Here is a 21,735-nt window from a genome sequence, read left to right as displayed (position 1 = left end):
ACGCAGAATGAAAGATTACATTATTACCGAGGGCTGATGAAAGTCCCTTAGAATTAACAAAATGTTTCTTTTGAATGAGATATTTGAAATTAAAAATCACACTTAATATTCTCTTTTATTTTACCCCTGTAACATATTAGAATAAAAATTATAGAAGTCTTCAGGTAATAGTCCCTAAATTATAAAAGTCCCTCGGTAATAATGTAATCTTTCATTCTGCGTTTAAATTTTTATATAATACTTATTAGCTTTCTCAGGATTCGAAAAAAATAAGGCATTTTAAAAGCATTGACCAGAAGTTTTGCACCTATGCTATTAATGTAGCTGTAGTTTATTTTGTATGGATTTATTTATTATTTATTTTTCCAGTACCTAGTTTTAGGTAGTTATTACGTTTTAATAAAATAATATTTAAAAGTGTTTTTTTTTACTTAAATAATTATAATAAATTAATATAACGATCCAAATAATGAAATATTTAGATTTATTTATTTATTTAGAATTTAACACACGATACTACACAATACGAATAATATAATAATAGTAAGTAAATAGTATTTACATACATGAAATAGGTAATAATCAGCTAGGATACGAGATTTTCATCTATAAACGAAAATTTTTAAACTGTGAAATAGAGAATCCAGTAGACTAAAGGGCCGGTTGTTCGAACGCTAATCAGAAATGGAATCAACTGATCATTATCAAATATTTAATTACTGTCAATGTCAACTTTGATTGGGTTGCTGAAAACATAATTGATTGCAATTATGAGATTAATTGATTAATTAATCAATTATGTTAATAATTGTTACGTTAATTGATAATTAATAATTAATTAATTAATCAATTATGTTAATTATCATAATGATAATTGATTACAATCAACTGATTGCCGTACGAACAATGGATTTTGTTATTTGATGATTGTTAAGGGGACTTAAGTGGGACTTAAGGGGACTTAACAATTGCCAATAACATTGGCAACATTGATTTTAATAACAGAATAATTTTGACCTAGCGTACCTTTTCGTGACAAATCGGATATTTTTCGAGCGATCATCGGATAATTTAGAGAAATGCGATTGGCAACACTGGTGTAAAGTTGTGTTATAGAGGTAGCACTCCCCCACTTACTGACCAACGGCTTCGGGCGGATGAGTTGGTAAGTGGAAGGGCACCCTTTTGTCCTGGCGCTAAGAAATTGGCACCAAAGGCGAATGAATCAAGTAAATGATCAACGGCATAAGGATACAGAAGGCAAGGAGAAACCACTGTATTAAAGATCCAATTGGATATCTCTAGTACAATTATCATGGCAATGAGTACTGAAAGAAAAAAGAAACTGATCATGGGAATCGGAACCCAAGATCCGCCAGGGGAGGAACAGACAAGGACTCCCAGGTCGTTAACCAGCGAAATTCTTGTCAAACATCGAAACAAGACAAATTAAAATTAACGAAAGCAAAGATAGGTACGTGGAATGTCAAAAGCATGTATCAACCGGGTAAAATGCATAACATCCTTCAAGAAATGAGAAGACTGAATATAAATATACTAGGAGTAAGCGAAACATGGTGGCCTAATTCAGGATGCCTTTCGACCAAAACCGGTACTTTATATTACTCGGGAAACACTGACAACCAACATAGACGTGGAGTAGCAATTATTGTCGATACAGCGGTCAACAAGTCAATAGAGGGTTTTGTCCCAATCTCAGAAAGAGTGATGGCAGTGATGCTACTACAAATAAGGACATCACACACGAAACTAAATTTGATCCAAGTATATGCACCAACGACGGATGCAACAGAAGATGAAGTAGAAACAGTCTACCAACAAATTGAAGATGCACTGAAAATGACAAAGAGCAGGGAAATCACGGTAGTTATGGGCGATTTTAATGCAAAAGTCGGCAAGGGAAGTGCTGAAACAATAATGGGAGATCAAGGACTAGGGGAACGTAACGATAGAGGTGATCGTCTAATACAATTCTGCCAAGAGCAAAATCTAATAATCACAAACACGTTCATTAAATTACCTTTGAGACGGTTATATACATGGCGCTCACTAGCAGATAAACCGGAAAAAGTAGTAAGAAACCAAATCGATTATATACTGATTAAAGAGATATATCGTAACACCATCAAATCCGTTAAAACATATCCAGGAGCAGATGTCACCCACTACTCGCTAATGTCACGCTTAAGCTTAAACGTATAAGAAAACCCCAAAGAACTCCAAATATATATGTTAGAAAACTGAAAGAAGTTGATGTAAAAAACAAACTTTAACAGAAAATATACGAAAACTTTGATAAATTAGATACTACGAGAACACCTACGAGATAAACCATCAATGGGAAACACTAAAAAACTGCCTACTTGTTCCATGCAAAGAGATATTAAAAGAACCGATAAGAAAGAGAGACAACTGGATGACCGACGAGATACTCGGCATGATGGACCAACGAAGACAAGCCAAAAACAAAGACAATCACAATTACAAAATAATTAACAATGAAATCAGAAAAAAGATAAGAGAGACAAAACAAACTTACTATGAGGAAAAATGTAAAGAGATAGAAGATCTCCAGAACAAATACGATCTATTCAACCTGCATAAAAAGGTTAAAGAAATGGCAGGGCTGCAAAAAAGAAACCACAACACAACTCTTTTAGACAAAAATGGAAACACTATTGTAACGACTGACGAAAAGCTAAAACGATGGAAAGAATATATGGAAGAGCTGTTCGACGACGAAAGAGGAAACCTACAAGACATACATATCTTTCGAAAACAGAGAAACAAGTGTAGAAATTACAAAGGAAGAAATATTGTATGCATTAAAAAACACCAGTAACGGAAAAAGCCCGGGGCCAGATCAACTGCCTATTGATATCCTTAAAATAATAGAAAATGAGTACATAGATGTCCTCTTAAAGCTCTTTAATGAAATTTATCAGTTGGGTGACATACCCAATGAATGGTTGACCTCAACATTTATTTGTCTCCCAAAAAAGAAAAATGCTAGAGAATGCACCGACCACCGCACCATAAGCCTGATGTCTCACACACTTAAAATGTTTTTAAAGATCATTCATAAACGCATTTACCAAACACTTGATATGGATATTGAAGAAACCCAATTTGGATTCCGTAGAGGCGTAGGTACCCGTGAAGCTCTCTTTGCATTCAACGTACTAATCCAGAGATGCTTGGACGTGAACCAGGATATGTACGTCTGTTTCATAGATTACAACAAGGCTTTCGATAAAGTCCGCCACAAACAGCTAATGGACGTCCTCAAAGCAAAACAATTACAATACAATGACCTTCGAATTATAACAAATCTATATTATAAACAGCAAGCACACATACGCATTAACGAACACACATCAGAAGAGTTCGAAATTAGAAGAGGAGTGCGACAGGGGTGTGTATTATCACCACTACTATTCAATGCATACTCTGAAGAAATTATGAAAAGAGCTCTTGAGGGAGAAACAGCAGGAATAAAGGTAAGTGGAACGCCAATTAACAACATTAGGTATGCGGACGATACTATCATAATAACAGACAACCTTAAAGGCCTCCAAAAGCTAATGAACAAGATGGTTGAGTATGGAGAAGAATATCGATTATCAATAAACATCAAGAAAACTAAATTTATGAGGATATCAAAAACCCAAAATAATGATGAAATCCTGACAATTAAAGGTAAAACTTTAGAACAAGTAGAAAACTACAACTATCTTGCCACAATAATTAATCACACAAACGATTACTCCAAAGAAATCAAAGTTAGAATAGAGAAAGCAAGAACAAACTTCAATAGAATGAGAGAGGTACTTTGTGCAAGAGAACTGAAATTAGACTTGAGAGTTAGGCTGGCAAGGTGTTATATTTTCTCGACTCTGCTTTACGGGATAGAAGCATGGACACTTAATGCATCGACTACTAAAAAATTGGAAGCATTTAAACTGTGGGTGTATAGAAGAATCCTGAAGATATCATGGGCCGAGCATATAACAAACAACGAAGTCATGAGAAGAGTCAACAAAAGACTGGAAATATTGGAAACCATCAAGACACGAAAGCTGCAGTACCTGGGGCATGTTATGCGTAATGAGAGATACAACATACTTCAGTTAATTATACAGGGGAAAATCCAGGGCAAGAGAAGTGTAGGAAGGAGACGAATCTCGTGGTTGCGTAACTTGAGGGAATGGTACGGATGCACATCAACCGAACTATTCAGAGCAGCAGCATCTAAGATCAGAATAGCCATGATGATTGCCAACCTCTGTCGCGGAGATGGCACGTGAAGAAGAAGAATACACCACAGAAGGATTTAACCAGAAGAAATACACATCTACTACATTTCTAGACGCCAGTAAGGTAGGTATTTGACAAAGTTATTCACAAAACGAGCTAACTTGGATACATTAAGGCAATGAAATGCATTCTCTCGTCTTTTCTAGCCAATAGAAAGTTCAGGGTTCCGATAGTCTCAAGTTGGAATAATCGAGATGGAGTGCCACAGGGAAGAGTAGGTACTCTCCACCCTTTTTGTATACCATATTTATGCACCGCGGACACACCAATTACCCCGCGAACCATGCTCAGTATATATGCCAATGACACAGCAATAGAGGAGTGTGGATCCAAACCTAGCGAGAAGATGCATACAAGATGAGCTAAATCAGTTGGAAGATCGGAAGAATTTATATCGGAATCTTAAATTTAAATTTACATTTTAAAAATCTATCCAATCACACCAAACACGATTTTTCACCACCACTCACCATTTTTATTGCAGATTTGGGTTCCTCATAAAAAAATAATTAACTTTTACATTTGTGTCATTGTTGATAGATGGCGCCATAATCACAAAAAACGATTTATCGTCATACCAGGTAAATTATAGAAACGGTCTAATATCTCATGAAATACACTTCCAAATCAAAAACCAAAAATCACGTGTTTAATATATTTTTTCTATTCTCATACTATATTATATCAATTGAGGCAGTAGCCAGAAGAAGGACTTATCTGCCAAAAGTGTATTTTGAGAAACAAGCATTCAAAGATTTAACATCTAAGCCATAAGCGAATCAACACTTGCATTTTTTAAGCGTTATAGTTTCAAGAATTTCGATAATCCATTGATGAAATAATAGAAAAAGAATGTGTGTGTACTTTGTACGCACGTAAGAAGTTATACTTCTATTATAATATAATTTCAACGAAATAAATATACCTACTTAACAGTTACAATACAAAAAATTAACAATAATTACCAAAATTTAACCAAAACTTAACAATGCCAAATATTAAAAAAAAACGAAAAAAGTATGAATCGTCCAGGAATTAAACCCGCAACCTTGCGAATTCTCAATCTCTGGTCCAATGCTCTACCAACAAGACCATCAAGGCACATACTATTAACGTGTTAGATATCTATACATATTCACACATCACGGTGACAAGTGAAATATAAAAATAGATGTTTTATTATTTTACGCCCAAGGAAGACAAATCCAAAGACACAAGATTATAATAAAAAACCTTTAAAACCACATTTTTCAAATTGCGCAAGTTGTATTATTAATATTAATGTTAATAAATGAAATATAAATATTTTGACGTTTCACAATTTGACAATATCATAACAAAATTTGATCTACTATTTTTAAAACACTTACCAGTGTAAGATTCTTTAGCTTTGAATAAGCGAGATCGTAGATCGTCCCGGTTGATTGTTGTTATCCACAGTTCTCTACAGCTTCGAGCTAATAGGTTTTTTATCAGTAATCTTGCGGCACTCATACTAGTCACAGTTTGATGGGCTTTCATATTGACATGCAACAATCATCTCTTCTATGTTAATAAGTCCAAAAATATAATATGAAAACTATTTAAAAAGGCAGTATAACCATTAACTAACTTTTTGTTTGTTGTTTCTCTTCCTACAAATTTTAAAACGCAACAACCATACACCATGCATAACCAAACCACAGTCCCACAGCTGTGATACAGCTGCCATATTGGATAATTTTTGTCATGTCATTTGAACATCCAATCAGAACAGAGTTGTAATGCGACTGCGCCGGGATCAAAGGTTTTAATCCTATTAAAATACACCCTCATATGCGCGTAAAGAAGTATAACTTCAAAAACTTTAATAATATATATTTATATTATTTTTATAAATATAAATATTATAAACAATACATAAAATATACAAAATAATACTTATAAGTCAAAAATAAATAATTATTTTCAATTTCGTTGAACCACGAAACTACAGCCGCATTATAATCTAGTACAATCAGAGAGTGCAGGAAGCACCTCTACCGGTTTCGAAACTTATTAGTCTCTCATCAGGAGGCACATATGCTGCTCTCTCTGATCCAACCAGGACAAACCCCGGCGTGCAGTTCCGGATTGCAACGAACGAAATGGCAGGGATGCCCTGGCGGCAACTGCTAGCTAAAGACTAAGTTTTCAATCTAATAGCACATAAAATAATATTGAAAATATTACTCTACATCCCACCAGATTGAAAACAATAGGAACATTCTCTGGTTATACCTCCGATGCTTCTAAGATTTGCAAGCCATTACGGATGCTGAGACTAAAGAAGATGAGGGAATTTTACAATTTATAATTTCACGTCCCATCTGGTCAGCGCGGTAAAGTTCCAACGAGAATGGTTCCCTTCGTACTCCAATCAGAAATAACACGTAAACAACATTCTCGTTGGAACTTTACCGCGCTGAGCAGATGGGACGTGAATTATAAATTGTAAAATTCCCTCATCTTCTTTAGTCTCAGCATCCGTTATGTCTTGCAAATTTTAGAAGCGTCATAGGTGTAACCAGATAATGTTCCCATTGTTTTCAATCTGGTGGGATGTAGAGTAATATTTTCAATATTATTTTATGTGCTGTTGGGTTGAAAACTTAGTCTGTCACCTATATAAATCTTTCTCAGCTGTTCCAACACTTCTCTGAAAAAAGTGGTGTACCAACATAAAAACCCATAATATCGTAGAAAAATTTGGTGGATTGACAGAGAACAACATGAAGAATTCAATTCTGTGTTCTACAGAAAAAGGGCCCATAGGCCTATACGCGGTGTATGCAAGTACTTGGAGGGGATACGAGAAACGATCGTGCGAGAATAGAGGAGAAATATTGCAGCTTTCTTAAATAATTCATAATATTGTCAATTGAAATTGTCAAATTTACGTATATTTCAGACCTACTGTCATTGAAGAAGAAAAATGATATATTGATAATTGTATTTTGCTTGCAATACTCCATTTTAATAAATACATAATTTTATTTACTACATACAATTGTTTACGTTTTAATAACATAACTTGAATCTTATTTTTTCTTCTTATTATTTTTTTGGACTATGGTCTTGACAATTATCCAGTAACCAGGACTAATATAATTGGCCAATATAATTAAAAGTGCGAATAATGTTGCTGAGAGTAGAAACCAGGTGACGCTTTGCCGAACTTGCACGGTCCCAATAGGCCCTTATAGGGCTTTTCATTCACAGTCATTTGTTTCGAGCTTCTGTCATGTGCCACATAATATTAATATATCTACGACATACGTTATTGGTACATACAATAATACAAACCAAAGACGTATAACGTAGATATATTAATATTATGTGACACATGACAGAAGCTCGAAACAAATGACAATCGATGAAAAGCCCTATTCTAGCTACCGCCTCAATTATGATTTCACTACCTGTATCATAATGAACTTCATTATGATTTATGAGAGGTATCATAATGAACTTCATTATGATACTTCATTATGATAAATTACGATACAGATTTTTAACCAATAGAATCGCGATTTGGCATTCGCGATGAATTCGCATTGATTAATGGCGAGTCAACTACATACGCTTTGACAGTTCTCAATATGTAAACGAACTGCGGAGAAACTACTTAATTTGTTTGCGTTACAAAATTAATAAATTTGAATATATTTTTTGTTGTATAGAAAAAATCGTGTACACAACTTGCATTGAATTACCATTATGAACCTCGTACTCTATACGAATCTATGTCTCAAAAAACTCCTATAAGGCTGTATAGAACATTGATAGTCCCCGTTCTCACATATGGTTCAGAGGCATGGACGCTAACTAAAACAGATGAATCCGCTCTATCACTTTTTGAAAGAAAGGTACTACGCAAGATATTCGGAGCGGTTTGTGAGAACGGAATATGGAGGCGTAGATATAACTTGAACTGCAGAATATCTACAAGCAAACGTTTGGTGGAAAAGATATTATCACTATAATTAAGCGAAATCGCCTGCAGTGGGCAGGACATGTAGCCCGAGCCCCTGAATCGAACATGATAAAAAGGATTCTAACAGCTCAACCCGTGGGAATGAGAAGACGGGGTAGACCAAAGTTGAGGTGGATGGACGGGGTAATACAAGATGCCGAGAAGATCGGAGTCGGCAACTGGAAAGCGCAGGCAAGGGACAGAACAGAATGGCGTAGAACGCTTGAGAAGGTCGAGGCCCTCTAAGGGCTGTAGCACCATGATGATGATGATGACTCTATACGAAACTCGCAGCATACGGCTCGTTTTGTAACCATCATACTCGCTTCATAATGACCATCATTAAATGCTCTTGCATAATATACCTACTATTAAAAAATATCTAATGGCACTATAGATGACCCTGCACTATCACACCCTGGGGGTGGGGCGAGGGAAAACTTTAAAATCTTAAATGGAAACAAGCTTTATCTGAAATTTTTTTCGAATCGTGATAGTTGGCGCTATGATCCCAGAAAAACATAATACAGGGTGTTTGGTAAAGAATGGGCCATAGCTTAACCTCAGGTTCTTGAGGTTAAAATAGGCCGATTTAAGCTAACTTACCTTAGTACAAAGTTTATGATAACCGAGATACAGGGTGTCAAAGTTAAACCTTTTTTTTTATTTATTATTGAATATTTCCTGAAAGGTATGAGATAACAACATGAAATTTGGTATGTGGGGGTTTTTTGGGTCGAGAAAACTAAATTCCCTACCAAAAATTATGTACGCCTCTCAGTACTCATTTATTACGTTCAATTTTTTATCCCTCACTCTGTATAATTTTGACATTAAAATTTTTATTCTACTATTAGGTAGTTTTACTTAGAAAAGGTACACTTCTTTCATCTCCCTAAACTCAACCGTTTTCGAGATAAACGCATTTTAAATCTGCGATACACCATCATTTTTAGCAAAACATCATTGTAGTTACACCCGAAAAATAACTTAAAACCATAAAATTATCCAAAAATGTATCGCAAATTTCTTCAAATGGAATTTGCCATGCAATGACATAAATTTGAGAACTGGCACAATTATTATGGTTTTAAGTTATTTTTCGGGTGTAACTACGATGATATTATGCTAAAAATGATGGTGTATCGCAGACTTAAAATGCGTTTATCTCGAAAACGGTTGAGTTTAGGGAGATGAAAGAAGTATACCTTTTTTTAAGTAAAACTAATAGGAAAATAAAAATTTTAACGTCAAAATTATACAGAGTGAGGGATAAAAAAAATTGAACGTAATAAATGAGTGCTGAAAGGCGTATGTGGCGCCCTCTGGGCAATACATAATTTTTGGTAGGGAATTTAGTTTTCTCGGCCTAAAAAACCTCCACATACCAAATTTCATGTTGTTATCTCATACCTGTCAGGAAATATTCAATAATAAATTCAATAATAAATAAAAAAAAATTGACACCCTGTATCTCAGTTATTATAAACTTTGTACTAAGTTAAGTTAGCTTAAATCGGCCTATTTTAACCTCGAGAACCTGAGGTTAAGCTATGGCCCATTCTTTACCAAACACCCTGTATACAGATCAGAAGTCTGCAAACTAATTTTTATGTCTACTGAACATAGTTTTTTAAGGATGTTTTGTAGAATCAATATCTGCAATAAAACATGGGTTTCCCATTAAAAGTTCCCTCAGTCCGCTCCCAGAGGGCAGGGTGGTGACCATGTTTGATGGCATTCGATATATTTTGAAAAATATTGAACATGTCGTGTATCATTTTTTGATTTAGAATTGTAGTTCTTAAAATATTAGACCGTTTCCATAATTTTCCTAGGGTATAAGGATAACTCGTTTGCTTCCGATTATACCGCCATCTATCAATAATTCTAAAAAATGTCTCGAATAAAAGTTACTTATTTTTACATAAGGAATCCAAATCTGCAATAAAATGGAGTTTCAATTTACGATTTTAAAGTTACTTTCACCCCACCTCCGGGGGTGGGATGGGGAATTGTGTTTGGTGTCATTAGATATATTTTTGAAAAAAATTTTAAAAAGTGTTTTTCAGTTTTTCGATTCGACGTCCGTTTCGCGAAATATATTGGAACGCCCCGCTTCTTTTGGCACACCTTGTATATTACAAATAAAACACTGAACAAGAAACATTTATTTATTTACACAGCTCTTAATATATTCTTGTATTTCTACAACAGTTTTCCCCTTCGTTTCCGGAATCATAAAATAAATAAATGTTGCCCCAGCTAGACAAGACACGCTAAACATCCAGATACACCAATGCAAGCCTAGAAACTCTTTAATGATTGGAAAACTGGTCGAGCCGCAAAACAGACATGTGAACATCACTGTCATAATAAATGATACGCCTGCGGTTCTGACATCTGGAGTGAAAAGTTCTCCCATGATGGCCATTGGAATTGGACCAATTCCTAGAGAGTAAGTTATCATGAACACCATTATGCTAGTCAAAGGTAGCCACTGGAGTGAAGCAACCAATGGGGAATTGATATGCTTGAGGAAGAAAAATCCACCCAACATTAAAAGTGGTATAGAAGATCCTATTGCAGAGATAAGAAGCATAGACCTTCTTCCAGTTTTCTCGACAATAAACGAAACGATTATAAAACTGATAGCCTTTATACCACCAGCTACTATTGCCAGATGATTACTGTTATACTTTGTGCCAGCTGCAATAAATATAGGTGCCATGAATTGGATCAAAATGGGAACTCCTGAAAAAACTTGTATCATAGGAGGAATTAATGCTAAAAGAGTTGCGTACCTCTTCTCTTTTGTTGAGAATAAGCTAAAGATATTACCAGAAGAAGAATTTGCCCGAAGCTTTAAAGTTTCTTCTATTTGGTACATATCATCCTCAATTTCTTTGTCATTTTTATTGCTTCTTAACTTTCTAAGAGCGCGTAAACATTCTTCTCTTCTCCCTCTAGATAGGGAATAGACTGGAGACTCGGGTGCACATACGCAAAAGAAAATAAAGAATAATAATGGACTTAGTGTTAATAAAGTAAATACTCTGATGGTGAAAAATGAGCCCACTACGTAACCGAAGAGGCTTCCTGAAGGTAGCATACCGCCCATCAAACAACCATACCTTGCTCTGTTGTGGTCTTCGCAAATTTCTGTCAAATAAACAGGTAACACAGTTATAGCTCCGTTAAAAAACATAAATATTATACATCGAAACACGACAATGCAATATACATTGGTACTAAATGCCAAGCAAACTACTGTTGTGAGATTCCCTAAAGCCAGGATCAGTATAGACCTTTTTCTTCCGAATACTTCTGCCAACTGTCCCAGAAATAAAGATCCCGCAAGAGATGCTAATGGTGGAAAACCAGCAATCATCGATATTTCGTAAGTTGTTGCCGTTCTTCCCAAAGGATTGTCATCAGAGATGTTTGAGGTGATTTTTGGGATTACGGGTGACGTCCACACCATTTGGGATCCGGCAATAGTGGCAAGCATAGTACCTTAAAAGAAAATTAATAATGAATAAAAATGGTATACATTTTTATTTTAAAATTAATATTATTTACGTAAAATGAAAAAAGAAAACTATACTAAATTCAGAATCAAGATGCAGTAGAAATAAACAAATCAAGACACGTTAAATGCTACTAGGAGCACTCCCGAATCATAATTTACAATGTATAAACTTTGGAAATCATGATTTGGGATTTACAATGTATATACTTTGTAAATTATGATTCGGGAGTGCTCCTAGTAGCATTTAACGTGTATTGGTTTATTTATTTCTACTACATATTGACTGTAAATTTAGTATAGATATCCATGGCCTTCAAAAGAGCTTTTTCTACCTTATAGGTAATATGTAGCTAAACATGAAATACAATTTTAAATCGAGTAAAAAGTCTACTATCGTGAGGAGCGTCATCATCATCATCATCAGTAGCATGACAATTCAATATTCAAAGTTGTAACATCTTCAGCATGCGTTGTTTTCTCGCACTCCCTTGGAGTAGCTTCTCATCGATTTTTACAAGTGTCCATGTCACTGAACCGTATGTTAGGGCTGGTGTAATCAGTGTCTTGTAAATCTTATATTTTGTTCTTCTTTTTATGTTATCAACTCTTTAATGTTTGACAAGTCCTTTGTATAGATAAGAAGAGATAAGCCGCCAATGGAGAAAGTATTTTGAGCAACTCTTAAATACAGAAAACCCCACAACGACAGGGCAACAAAGACAGTACCAGTTAGCCGAACCTGAAATACCAGGGCCCACACTAGCTGAAGTAAAGTCCGCAATTTCGTCCCTAAAAAACCATAAAGCCCCAGGCCCAGACGGCATACAGGCGGAACTACTAAAAAAAGGGGGAGACAAACTACATCTTGAGATATATCATCTTATAAGAGAAGTCTGGGAAAGAGAAGAAATACCGAAACACTGGCATGAAAGCCATATAATACCTATTCACAAGAAGGGAGACAAACAAATATGTCGGAACTATAGAGGAATATCGTTAATTGATACAACATACAAGATTATATCCATAATACTGTTTAGAAGATTAACTCCATACGCAGAGGAAATAATAGGCGACTACCAAAGCGGATTCAGACCGGGAAGGTCGACTATAGACCAGATCTTCGTCCTACGCCAGGTGTTGGAAAAAAACTGGGAATTCAACCGCGATGTACACCAAATCTTCGTGGACTTCAAACAAGCTTACGATTCTGTTAGCAGAGAAGCATTGTGGGAGACTATGGTAGAAATGGGAGTACCTGGAAAACTGGTACGATTAGCAAAGGTGAGCACGGAGAACGCTTCCGCACGAATTAGAGTTGGCAGCAACACGTCGGAGGAATTCCTCATTGACACTGGACTTAGACAAGGAGATCCTCTCGCCCCCCTGCTGTTTAACTTCGCACTGGAACATGCAGTAAGGAAAGCTCAGCCACAACTGACAAACGGATTTGCCGCCCAAGGATCAAAAATACTATTAGCCTTTGCGGATGACGTGGACACAATTGCACAATCCACCAGAGATGCAAAAGAAGTTCTCACCCTATTCGAGAACGGAGCCAAGGAAGTTGGTCTTAAGGTCAACGAGAACAAGACCAAGTACATGGTGGTTACGAAGAACCCAAGACCAAGGGTTAGACAAAACGTAACAATTAATGAATACAATTTTGAAGTCGTCAAAGAATTTAAGTACTTGGGAGCGATCATAACATCTGAAAATAACTATGAAAAGGACGTGGCAGCCAGGATTATTGCAGGAAACAGGACATATTACTCGTTAATGACCCTACTTAAATCAAAAATACTCTCAAGACCAGCAAAAATAAGAGTATATAAGACAATAATTCGTCCCACAATAACGTACGGAAGCGAAACCTGGACTCTGAATCAGCGGGAAACAACAAAATTACTGGTACTTGAAAGAAAGATACTGCGGACTATCTATGGGCCTTGCAGAGAAGAGACAACAGGAGAATGGAGAAGAAGACACAATGATGAACTCCAGACAATATACGGAGATGAAAACATAGTACGCTACATTAAATCAAACAGAATACGATGGGCGGGTCACGTACTAAGATCAAGTGACGAAAGACTTCTAAACGCCACATTCTGGGAAAGGCCCGATGGAAAAAGGTCAGTTGGTCGCCCAAGAAAGAGATGGAAGGACGCAGTAGCCAGCGATCTACGCAAAATGGGAGTACAGCAATGGGAAATAGCTGCTCAGGACCGACAACAATGGAGGGAAATAGTAAACGCGGCCAAGACTCACATAAAGTTGTAGAGCCAAATGATGATGATGATGATGATGAAGTCCTTTGTATGTTTTTTGATATGTATATTATCCTTGTGATCCCTTCCTTTTGAATTCCTGTGGAGATTTGGGAGATCCTAGAAAAAGGAGTTGATTATTTGAATTGTATACCACATAAAAGTATCCAATGTTTCAGTTTTCAGTCAGTGAACTTTAATCAAGTCGACTTGGTTATCTCAGAAATAAAAAATAGTACCAGCAAAGATCCTGATGGATTTAACACAAAAATTATTAAAGCTATTAAATCATTGATCAACCTCTAACAACTTTAATAAATCAATCAATCCAATAGCTTGTAATACTTATCCTCAAGTTTTCAAAACTGCAAAGGTGATACCTCTGTTTAAGAGTAAAGGTTCTATTGATGATTACACTAATTATCGATCCATATCTTTGTTTCCCATCTTATCTAAAGTCTATGAACGAATTTTAAAAAATCAAATTAATCTACATTTTGAATCTAATAAACTGTTTGCAATAAACCAGTACGGATTCCGAAAAAATAAAACTACAACTTTAGCTATTTTGGAAGGGTTTGAAAAATATCTTGACACTTTTGCATCGTTTTTAGATCTTACTAAGGCTTTCGATTGTGTCACACATAGTATTCTGCTTAGAAAGCTTCCCATGTCTGTCAAATCGTGATCAGTACGTCCATTTCAACCAGTGTGATTCTCAAAAACAATCTCTGACCTATGGTGTCCCGCAAGGCTCGGTTTTGGGTCATATATTATTTCTTATCTATATTAACGATCTAGTGTACTCTCAAAGTGAGACAGTTAACACTGTTTTATTTGCTGATGACACTACTTTCTATGTATGTAAGCTATCTCCCTTCTGAATTCAACACCCTTGATTACCAAACATCTGAAAAAAACTTATTTGATTGGTTTTTAACTAACCGTCTCTCCCTGAACAACTCGAAATTACAAAATCTTAATTTTACTTTAAGAAATTACACTGGCATTGGAAACATTGCTCTACCACAATGTGCAATCGTGGCAACGTTTCTGAGGGTACATTTGGATGTACGATTAACATGGGAAAAAAATATAGTTAATCTATCAAAAAAGCTTTTCCGACAACTTGTGCAAGTGACTTCCAGGGAAACTATTTTAACAGCTTATCATAGCAATTTTCATTCTCATCTTACATATTATGCTATTCTCTCCTGGGGTCACTCTTGTCATATTGAGAAAGTGTTTGGGCAACAAAGAAAGTGTGTTCGCAATAACATCTATGTATATACGTTCTCTAATTTTGCTAGCTCCCTTACAATAGGGGCAGTTATTTCAATTTTCAAAACAGAGGATCTACTTTAAGTTGATAGCTTGCTACAATGATGGGCTTGTAATCGCTGTAACAAGTGTACCTACCTACTTTCTATTGTACACTTTCTTCTGAAGCATAGATATGAGGTACCGTTTAAATAGACACAAAAATGAAGGTAAGTAACTTTTTCCTCTTCTTCTTTGTCTCTGTCTTGGAATAATTGAAGGCAAGAGAGGAATAGGATGCAAGAAAATGTTCTGGCTTTGAAACATAAGGTAATGGACAGGGATTAACGACATACAGTCTCTAATACACATTGCAAGAACCAGAGAGTTAATGGAAAATGTGATCTCTAACATCCATTAGTGGATTGTCATCTGAAGAAGAAGAAGTCTTCTAATACTTATACAGAAGAAGAATATAAGACAAGTTTGATGAGGATGAAATATTAGCAAACGATGACGACGAAAGCTGGGAAAAGTGAAAAATAAAATAATTAACGCAGTAACAGAAACACTTGGATAGAGTAAAGTAACGAGGAGAGAGGAAAGTAACATAAGTATCAAGGATAAATAATTAATGCTATAATTACCTGAAAGAATTGTCATGATTAAGAAAGGTGTGTCCGATTTAGCGCCTTGGTTTTGAGGCTTTAGTTGGACGAGGTTATTCTTTTCTGTACTTTCCGTATTGTAAGGTACATATTCCACCCCATGTCTTTCACTGGGCTCAACGATGGTCATGACGGAGCTGTTTTATATTAAAAAATTCGTTCAAAAAATGCTCGTCACACCAGCACCCAACTCACTGCTAGTTTTGGCAAACTGTTTCATCAGTATATTTTTACGACGTTATTTCTCTCCATAATATAATATATAAATATATAATATTTATATACATCCATAATTATTGAAAGAGAGATTAACAATAGCTTGTGTTTGAGCTATTTAATATTTTGTAAGAAAAAAAAACAATTAAGGTTTTTGATTGTGATAATTTTTTAAATAGTGTAAATATAATGTATCACATCCATTAATTTTTACGATACAAATGAAATTGTATCGTAATGATTATTCTGCAAAATACTTATTTGCGCAGGGATATCAGACAATGGGAGTTTTTATCTTAATATTTTTGCTTTAAAAAATGATGAACTGACAAAAACACTGATTTACCAAAAGAAAACAATTGGGCGAAAATGTTGGACTTGGAATGTCAAAAATATGAACTTCGTTAAAGAGTAAAGTACTTTTATATTTCAGAAGATCAAAAATTTTTATTATGAAAAGTTTTTTGGAATTATAAACTATGTTTTAATATGGCATTACATATTTCTAATTGAAAAAAAAACGTTGAAGGCACTCGTGGGAGTGCCCACAGAAGTGAAAACTTCTTATAGTAAATAAATCACGAGCTCAATGCTTTTTTTCCATCCAAAAAGAAGTGCTATACCTATATCATATACGAGATGCCTATGCCCTATGCTACTCGTATTTATGTATACATACACGTAATTTATATACGTTGAAATTTTATTTCAGCGAAGTGATGATGGTCGCGATGACGGTCGCTAATTTAATACTTTTTCCCATAAAAAAAGTGCACAACGCCCCTAAAGGAATTTTTAATTCAAAAATTTATTTCATCGAAGCCATGACGGTCGCTAATTTAATACTTTTTCCCCATCCAAATGTGCACAACGTCACTCAAGAAGTTTCATTTCAAATATTTATTTCGTTGAAGCGATTATGGTCGCGATGACGGTGGCTAATTTAATACTTTTTCCCCATCCAAGAAGTGCACAACGTCCCTCAAGAAGTTTTCACTTCAAAAATTTATTTCGTCGAAGCGATGACGGTCGCTAATTTAATATTTTTCCCCATCCAAAAAGTGCACAGCGTCCCTCAAGAAGTTTTCACTTCAAAAATTTATTTCGTCGAAGCGATGACGGTCGCTAATTTAATATTTTTCCCCATCCAAAAAGTGCACAGCGTCCCTCAAGGAGTTTTCACTTCAAAAATTTATTTCGTCGAAGCGATGACGGTCGCTAATTTAATATTTTTCCCCATCCAAAAAGTGCACAGCGTCCCTCAAGAAGTTTTCACTTCAAAAATTTATTTCGTCGAAGCGATGACGGTCGCTAATTTAATATTTTTCCCCATCCAAAAAGTGCACAGCGTCCCTCAAGAAGTTTTCACTTCAAAAATTTATTTCGTCGAAGCGATGACGGTCGCTAATTTATTATTTTTCCCCATCCAAAAAGTGCACAGCGTCCCTCAAGAAGTTTTCACTTCAAAAATTTATTTCGTCGAAGCGATGACGGTCGCTAATTTAATATTTTTACCCATCCAAAAAGTGCACAGCGTCCCTCAAGAAGTTTTCACTTCAAAAATTTATTTCGTCGAAGCGATAACGGTCCCTAATTCAATACTTTTCCCGCATCAAAAAAGTGTACAACGTCCCTAAAGGAATTTTCACTTAAAAAATTTATTTCATCGAAGCGATGACTGTCGCTAATTTAATAATTTTTTCAATCTAAAAATTGCACAACGTCCCTAAAGAAATTTTCACTTCAAAAATTTATTTCGTCGAAGCGATGACGGTCGCTAATTTAATACTTTTTCCCCATCCAAAAAGTGCACAACGTCCCTCAAGAAGTTTTCACTTCAAACATTTATTTCGTCGAAGCGATGACGGTCCCTAATTCAATACTTTTCCCCCATCAAAAAAAGTGCACAACATCCCTAAAGGAATTTTCACTTAAAAAATTTATTTCATCGAAGCGATGACTGTCGCTAATTTAATCATTTTTTCAATCCAAAAATTGCACAACGTCCCTAAAGAAGTTTCACTTCCAAAAACAAATCCATCGAAGAGATGACGGACGCTTATTTTAAAACTTTTTTCCATCCAAAAAGTGCACAACGTCCCTAAAAAAGTTTTCACTACTTCAAAAATTTATTTCGTCGAAGCGATGACGGTCGCTAATTTAATAATTTTTCCCCATCCAAACTGTGCACAACGTCCCTCAACAAGTTTCACTTCAAATATTTATTTCGTCGAAGCAATGATGGTCGCGTTGGGGTCGCTAATTTAATACTTTTTCCCCATCCAAAAAGTGCACAACGTCCCTCAAGAAGTTTTCACTTCAAAAATTTATTACACCGAAGCGATGACGGTCGCTAATTCAATACTTTTTCCCCGTCTGAAAAGTGCACAACGTTCCCAAAAGAAGTTTTTACTTGAAAAATTTATTTCGCCGAAGCGATGACGGTCGCTAATTTAATAATTTTTTTCCCATCCAAAATGTGCACAACGTCCCTCAAGAAGTTTTCACTTTAAAAATCAATTCCATCCAAGAGATGACGGTCGCGATGACGGTCGCTTATTTTAAAACTTTTTTCCATCCAAAAAGTGCACAACGTCCCTAAAAAAGTTTTCACTACTTCAAAAATTTATTTCGTCGAAGCGATGACAGTCGCTAATTTAATACTTTTTTTCATCCAAAAAGTGCACAACGTCCCTAAAGAAGTTTCCACTTCAAATATTTATTTCGTCGAAGAGATGACGGTCACTAATTTATTAATTTATTATCCAAAAAGTGAACAACGTCCCTAAAGAAGTTTTCACTTCAAAAATTTATTACACCGAAGCGATGACGGTCGCTAATTCAATACTTTTTCCCCGTCTGAAAAGTGCACAACGTTCCCAAAAGAAGTTTTTACTTGAAAAATTTATTTCGCCGAAGCGATGACCGTCGATAATTTAATACTTTTTCCTCATCCAAAAAGTGCACAACGTCCCTCAAGAAGTTTTTACTTCAAATATTTATCTTTTCGAAGCGATAACGGTCGCTATTCAATACTGTTTTCCCATCTAAAAAGTACACAACGTCCATAAAGCAATTTTTACTTCAAAAATTTATTTCTTCGAAGCGATGACGGTCGCCAATTTAATACATTTTCCCATCCAAAAAGTGCACAACGTCCCTAAAGAAGTTTTTACTTCAATAAATATACGTACAAAATATATTTCGTCAAAGAGATGACGGTCGCGATGACGGTCGCGAAATAAATCCTTTTTCCCCATCCAAAGATAGGTTCTACATTTATTTTAAATTTAAATAGTTCTATACAATTTATGTATACATACACATAATATAGATACGTACAAAATTTATTTCGCCGAAGAGATGACGATCGCGATGACGGTGTCGAAATAAATCTTTTTTCCCATCCAAAAATAGGTTTTACATTTATTTTTGATTTAAATACTTCTATACAATTTATATAAGGTATACATACAAATAATATATATAGCATAAGCGATGACGGTCGCAATGACGGTCGCAATGACAGTCGCGGTGACGGTCGCGAATTCAATGCTTTTTCCCCTATCCAAAAATCGCACAACGTCCCTAAAGAAGTTTTCACTTCAAAAAATGCAATTTTTTCTCAAATTACGGATACCCAACATCCTTTTATTAGATACAATTATGGTAACTATTTTATTGGGGTATTCCCATCTCGGCTCACTATAATCCTTTAGTCCTTTATGATAACCCAGGTACATTTAAAAGAACCCCCAGGTCGACTCAAAGAGTAACAGGTAGCTATTAGCATATTAGTACCCCTTTAGTAGGTACTTATAATAGTAATTTTATCTTGGAAATTTGGGTTCATTGCGAATTAAAGAAACAGTTTTTCTTGGTTGGACATGTTGGCCGTGGAATCGATTTCGCTACTGATACATAGGATAAAGCTTGGTTAGAAGTTTGAGACATATTGCATATTTGAGTATCTGCTACGCCATTGCTCATGCAGTCATTATTAGCTTATAATTAGTTTTTATTTTTATTGGGCTATGTATAATAATTTTTTTAACTGACATTTTTCGGTTTTTGTATTATATTTTTTTATCTTTCTCAATTTTCTCAAAAAAACGTTGTTTATTTTATGTCTAAAATAAAATAATGCAGTGCATTTCAAAGATTACATCTTAAGCTTAAAAAAATACCTATAAAATTGTAATATATTATCTGTTCAAACTTGAGTAACACCCTCTTAAATTGGTAGTAATTCTCTAAAACTACGAAGTTTTCAAAAATTACATTTTTTGAGACGTCGTATCATTTAAATTAAATTTTTGAGATTTTTCTTAATGAAACATCATTTAGTAAAATGCTTGAAAAATAAGTTGTGCAAATTTGAGAGTTATATAAGTAAAATTGTATTAGTTACACATTTTTAAATAATTTTTCAACAAAATTCATGTAGTTAAAGAATTTTATTAAAATAACTCAACCGCGCGCTTCGCCGAACGCTAGTATACAGTGCGCCAATGTTTGTGAGAAGGGTGACTTTAGCGTTATAAATAAAAAATTATAGAAGCTATAGATTTAATTTTAGAAAAATCTTTATTGCGGTTATTTGTGTAAAATTTTTTGAATTTTTCAATGGTCAAGTCAGTTTTTTTCTAAGATTTATATTTTCGTAAGTATTTAAGAAAATTACTAATTTCGCAGTTCATTTGTTTAATAAAGAATGGAGCACCCATTTCTGGAGTAGAACTTTTTGATATGTTGTTTATTAAACATTTCTTAATGAAATTACAAAAAGTTCTATCTTGTTTGATTTTTTCCGAAGTCCAAATCTCTATTGACTGCCCTACTTGTAGTTTTACTGGAACTCTTGATAAACCGTGTTTTCGCTTGAAAACCTCACCTCTTTCCACTTCCCTACCTTAAATCTCCGGTAAACTAGATTTTCCACCTACCTCTATCGAAAGTATACTTTTCCGGACCTGATTGTAGGGAGCAAAGTTGTACTTTTCCTCCCTAGGGAGGAAAATACTTTTCCTCCCTAGGGAGGAAAAGTAAAAGTGACGTCATGGTATTTCATTCATGAAATATAACTTATTGGCGCCCTGTACAATATCTATTTTCTATTACGTAAGTATCTATACATTTTAACGTTAATTTAAAAACACTCTGTATTTTGCAGAATGGTAAAAAACAGTAAATTGTTATTCTGATTTAACAATGTTTACATTAATAATTTGACTTATATTTGACAGTTGACAGTTATATTGTACCTACTTGTTAGTTTTAGTTCTAATAAATTTTGTTGGTTAGTTACATAAATAAATTAAGTAAAAATGAAAACATGACTTGCTATTTGAGGAAGGTGGAAAAGCCAGATGTATAACATGGGAGTAAAGTGCCTTTTCCTCCCTTGAATGATTACTGCCCTCCGCTACGCGTCGGGCAGTAAACTTCATTCTCGGG

The 21,735-nt window shown here is 35.0% G+C and overlaps 1 protein-coding gene across 1 annotated transcript; it reads right to left on the bottom strand.

The window, feature by feature from the left end:
• Window positions 1–10,492: 10,492 nt before the first annotated feature.
• Window positions 10,493–16,328, bottom strand: LOC114334439 (facilitated trehalose transporter Tret1-2 homolog). Its single transcript, XM_028284479.2, has 2 exons — window positions 16,042–16,328; window positions 10,493–11,848 (listed from the first exon to the last, which is right to left on the bottom strand). The coding sequence occupies exons 1-2, from the start codon at window positions 16,190–16,192 to the stop codon at window positions 10,503–10,505; spliced, it is 1,497 nt and encodes a 498-aa protein (XP_028140280.1). The 5' UTR covers window positions 16,193–16,328; the 3' UTR covers window positions 10,493–10,502.
• Window positions 16,329–21,735: the final 5,407 nt, after the last annotated feature.

This window comes from Diabrotica virgifera, chromosome 8 (genome assembly GCF_917563875.1).
Source record: "Diabrotica virgifera virgifera chromosome 8, PGI_DIABVI_V3a".
Classification (NCBI taxonomy): Eukaryota; Metazoa; Arthropoda; class Insecta; order Coleoptera; family Chrysomelidae; genus Diabrotica; species Diabrotica virgifera.
The sequence above is the reverse complement of the archived record's forward strand: the minus strand, read 5'-3'. Positions and strand labels throughout refer to the sequence as shown.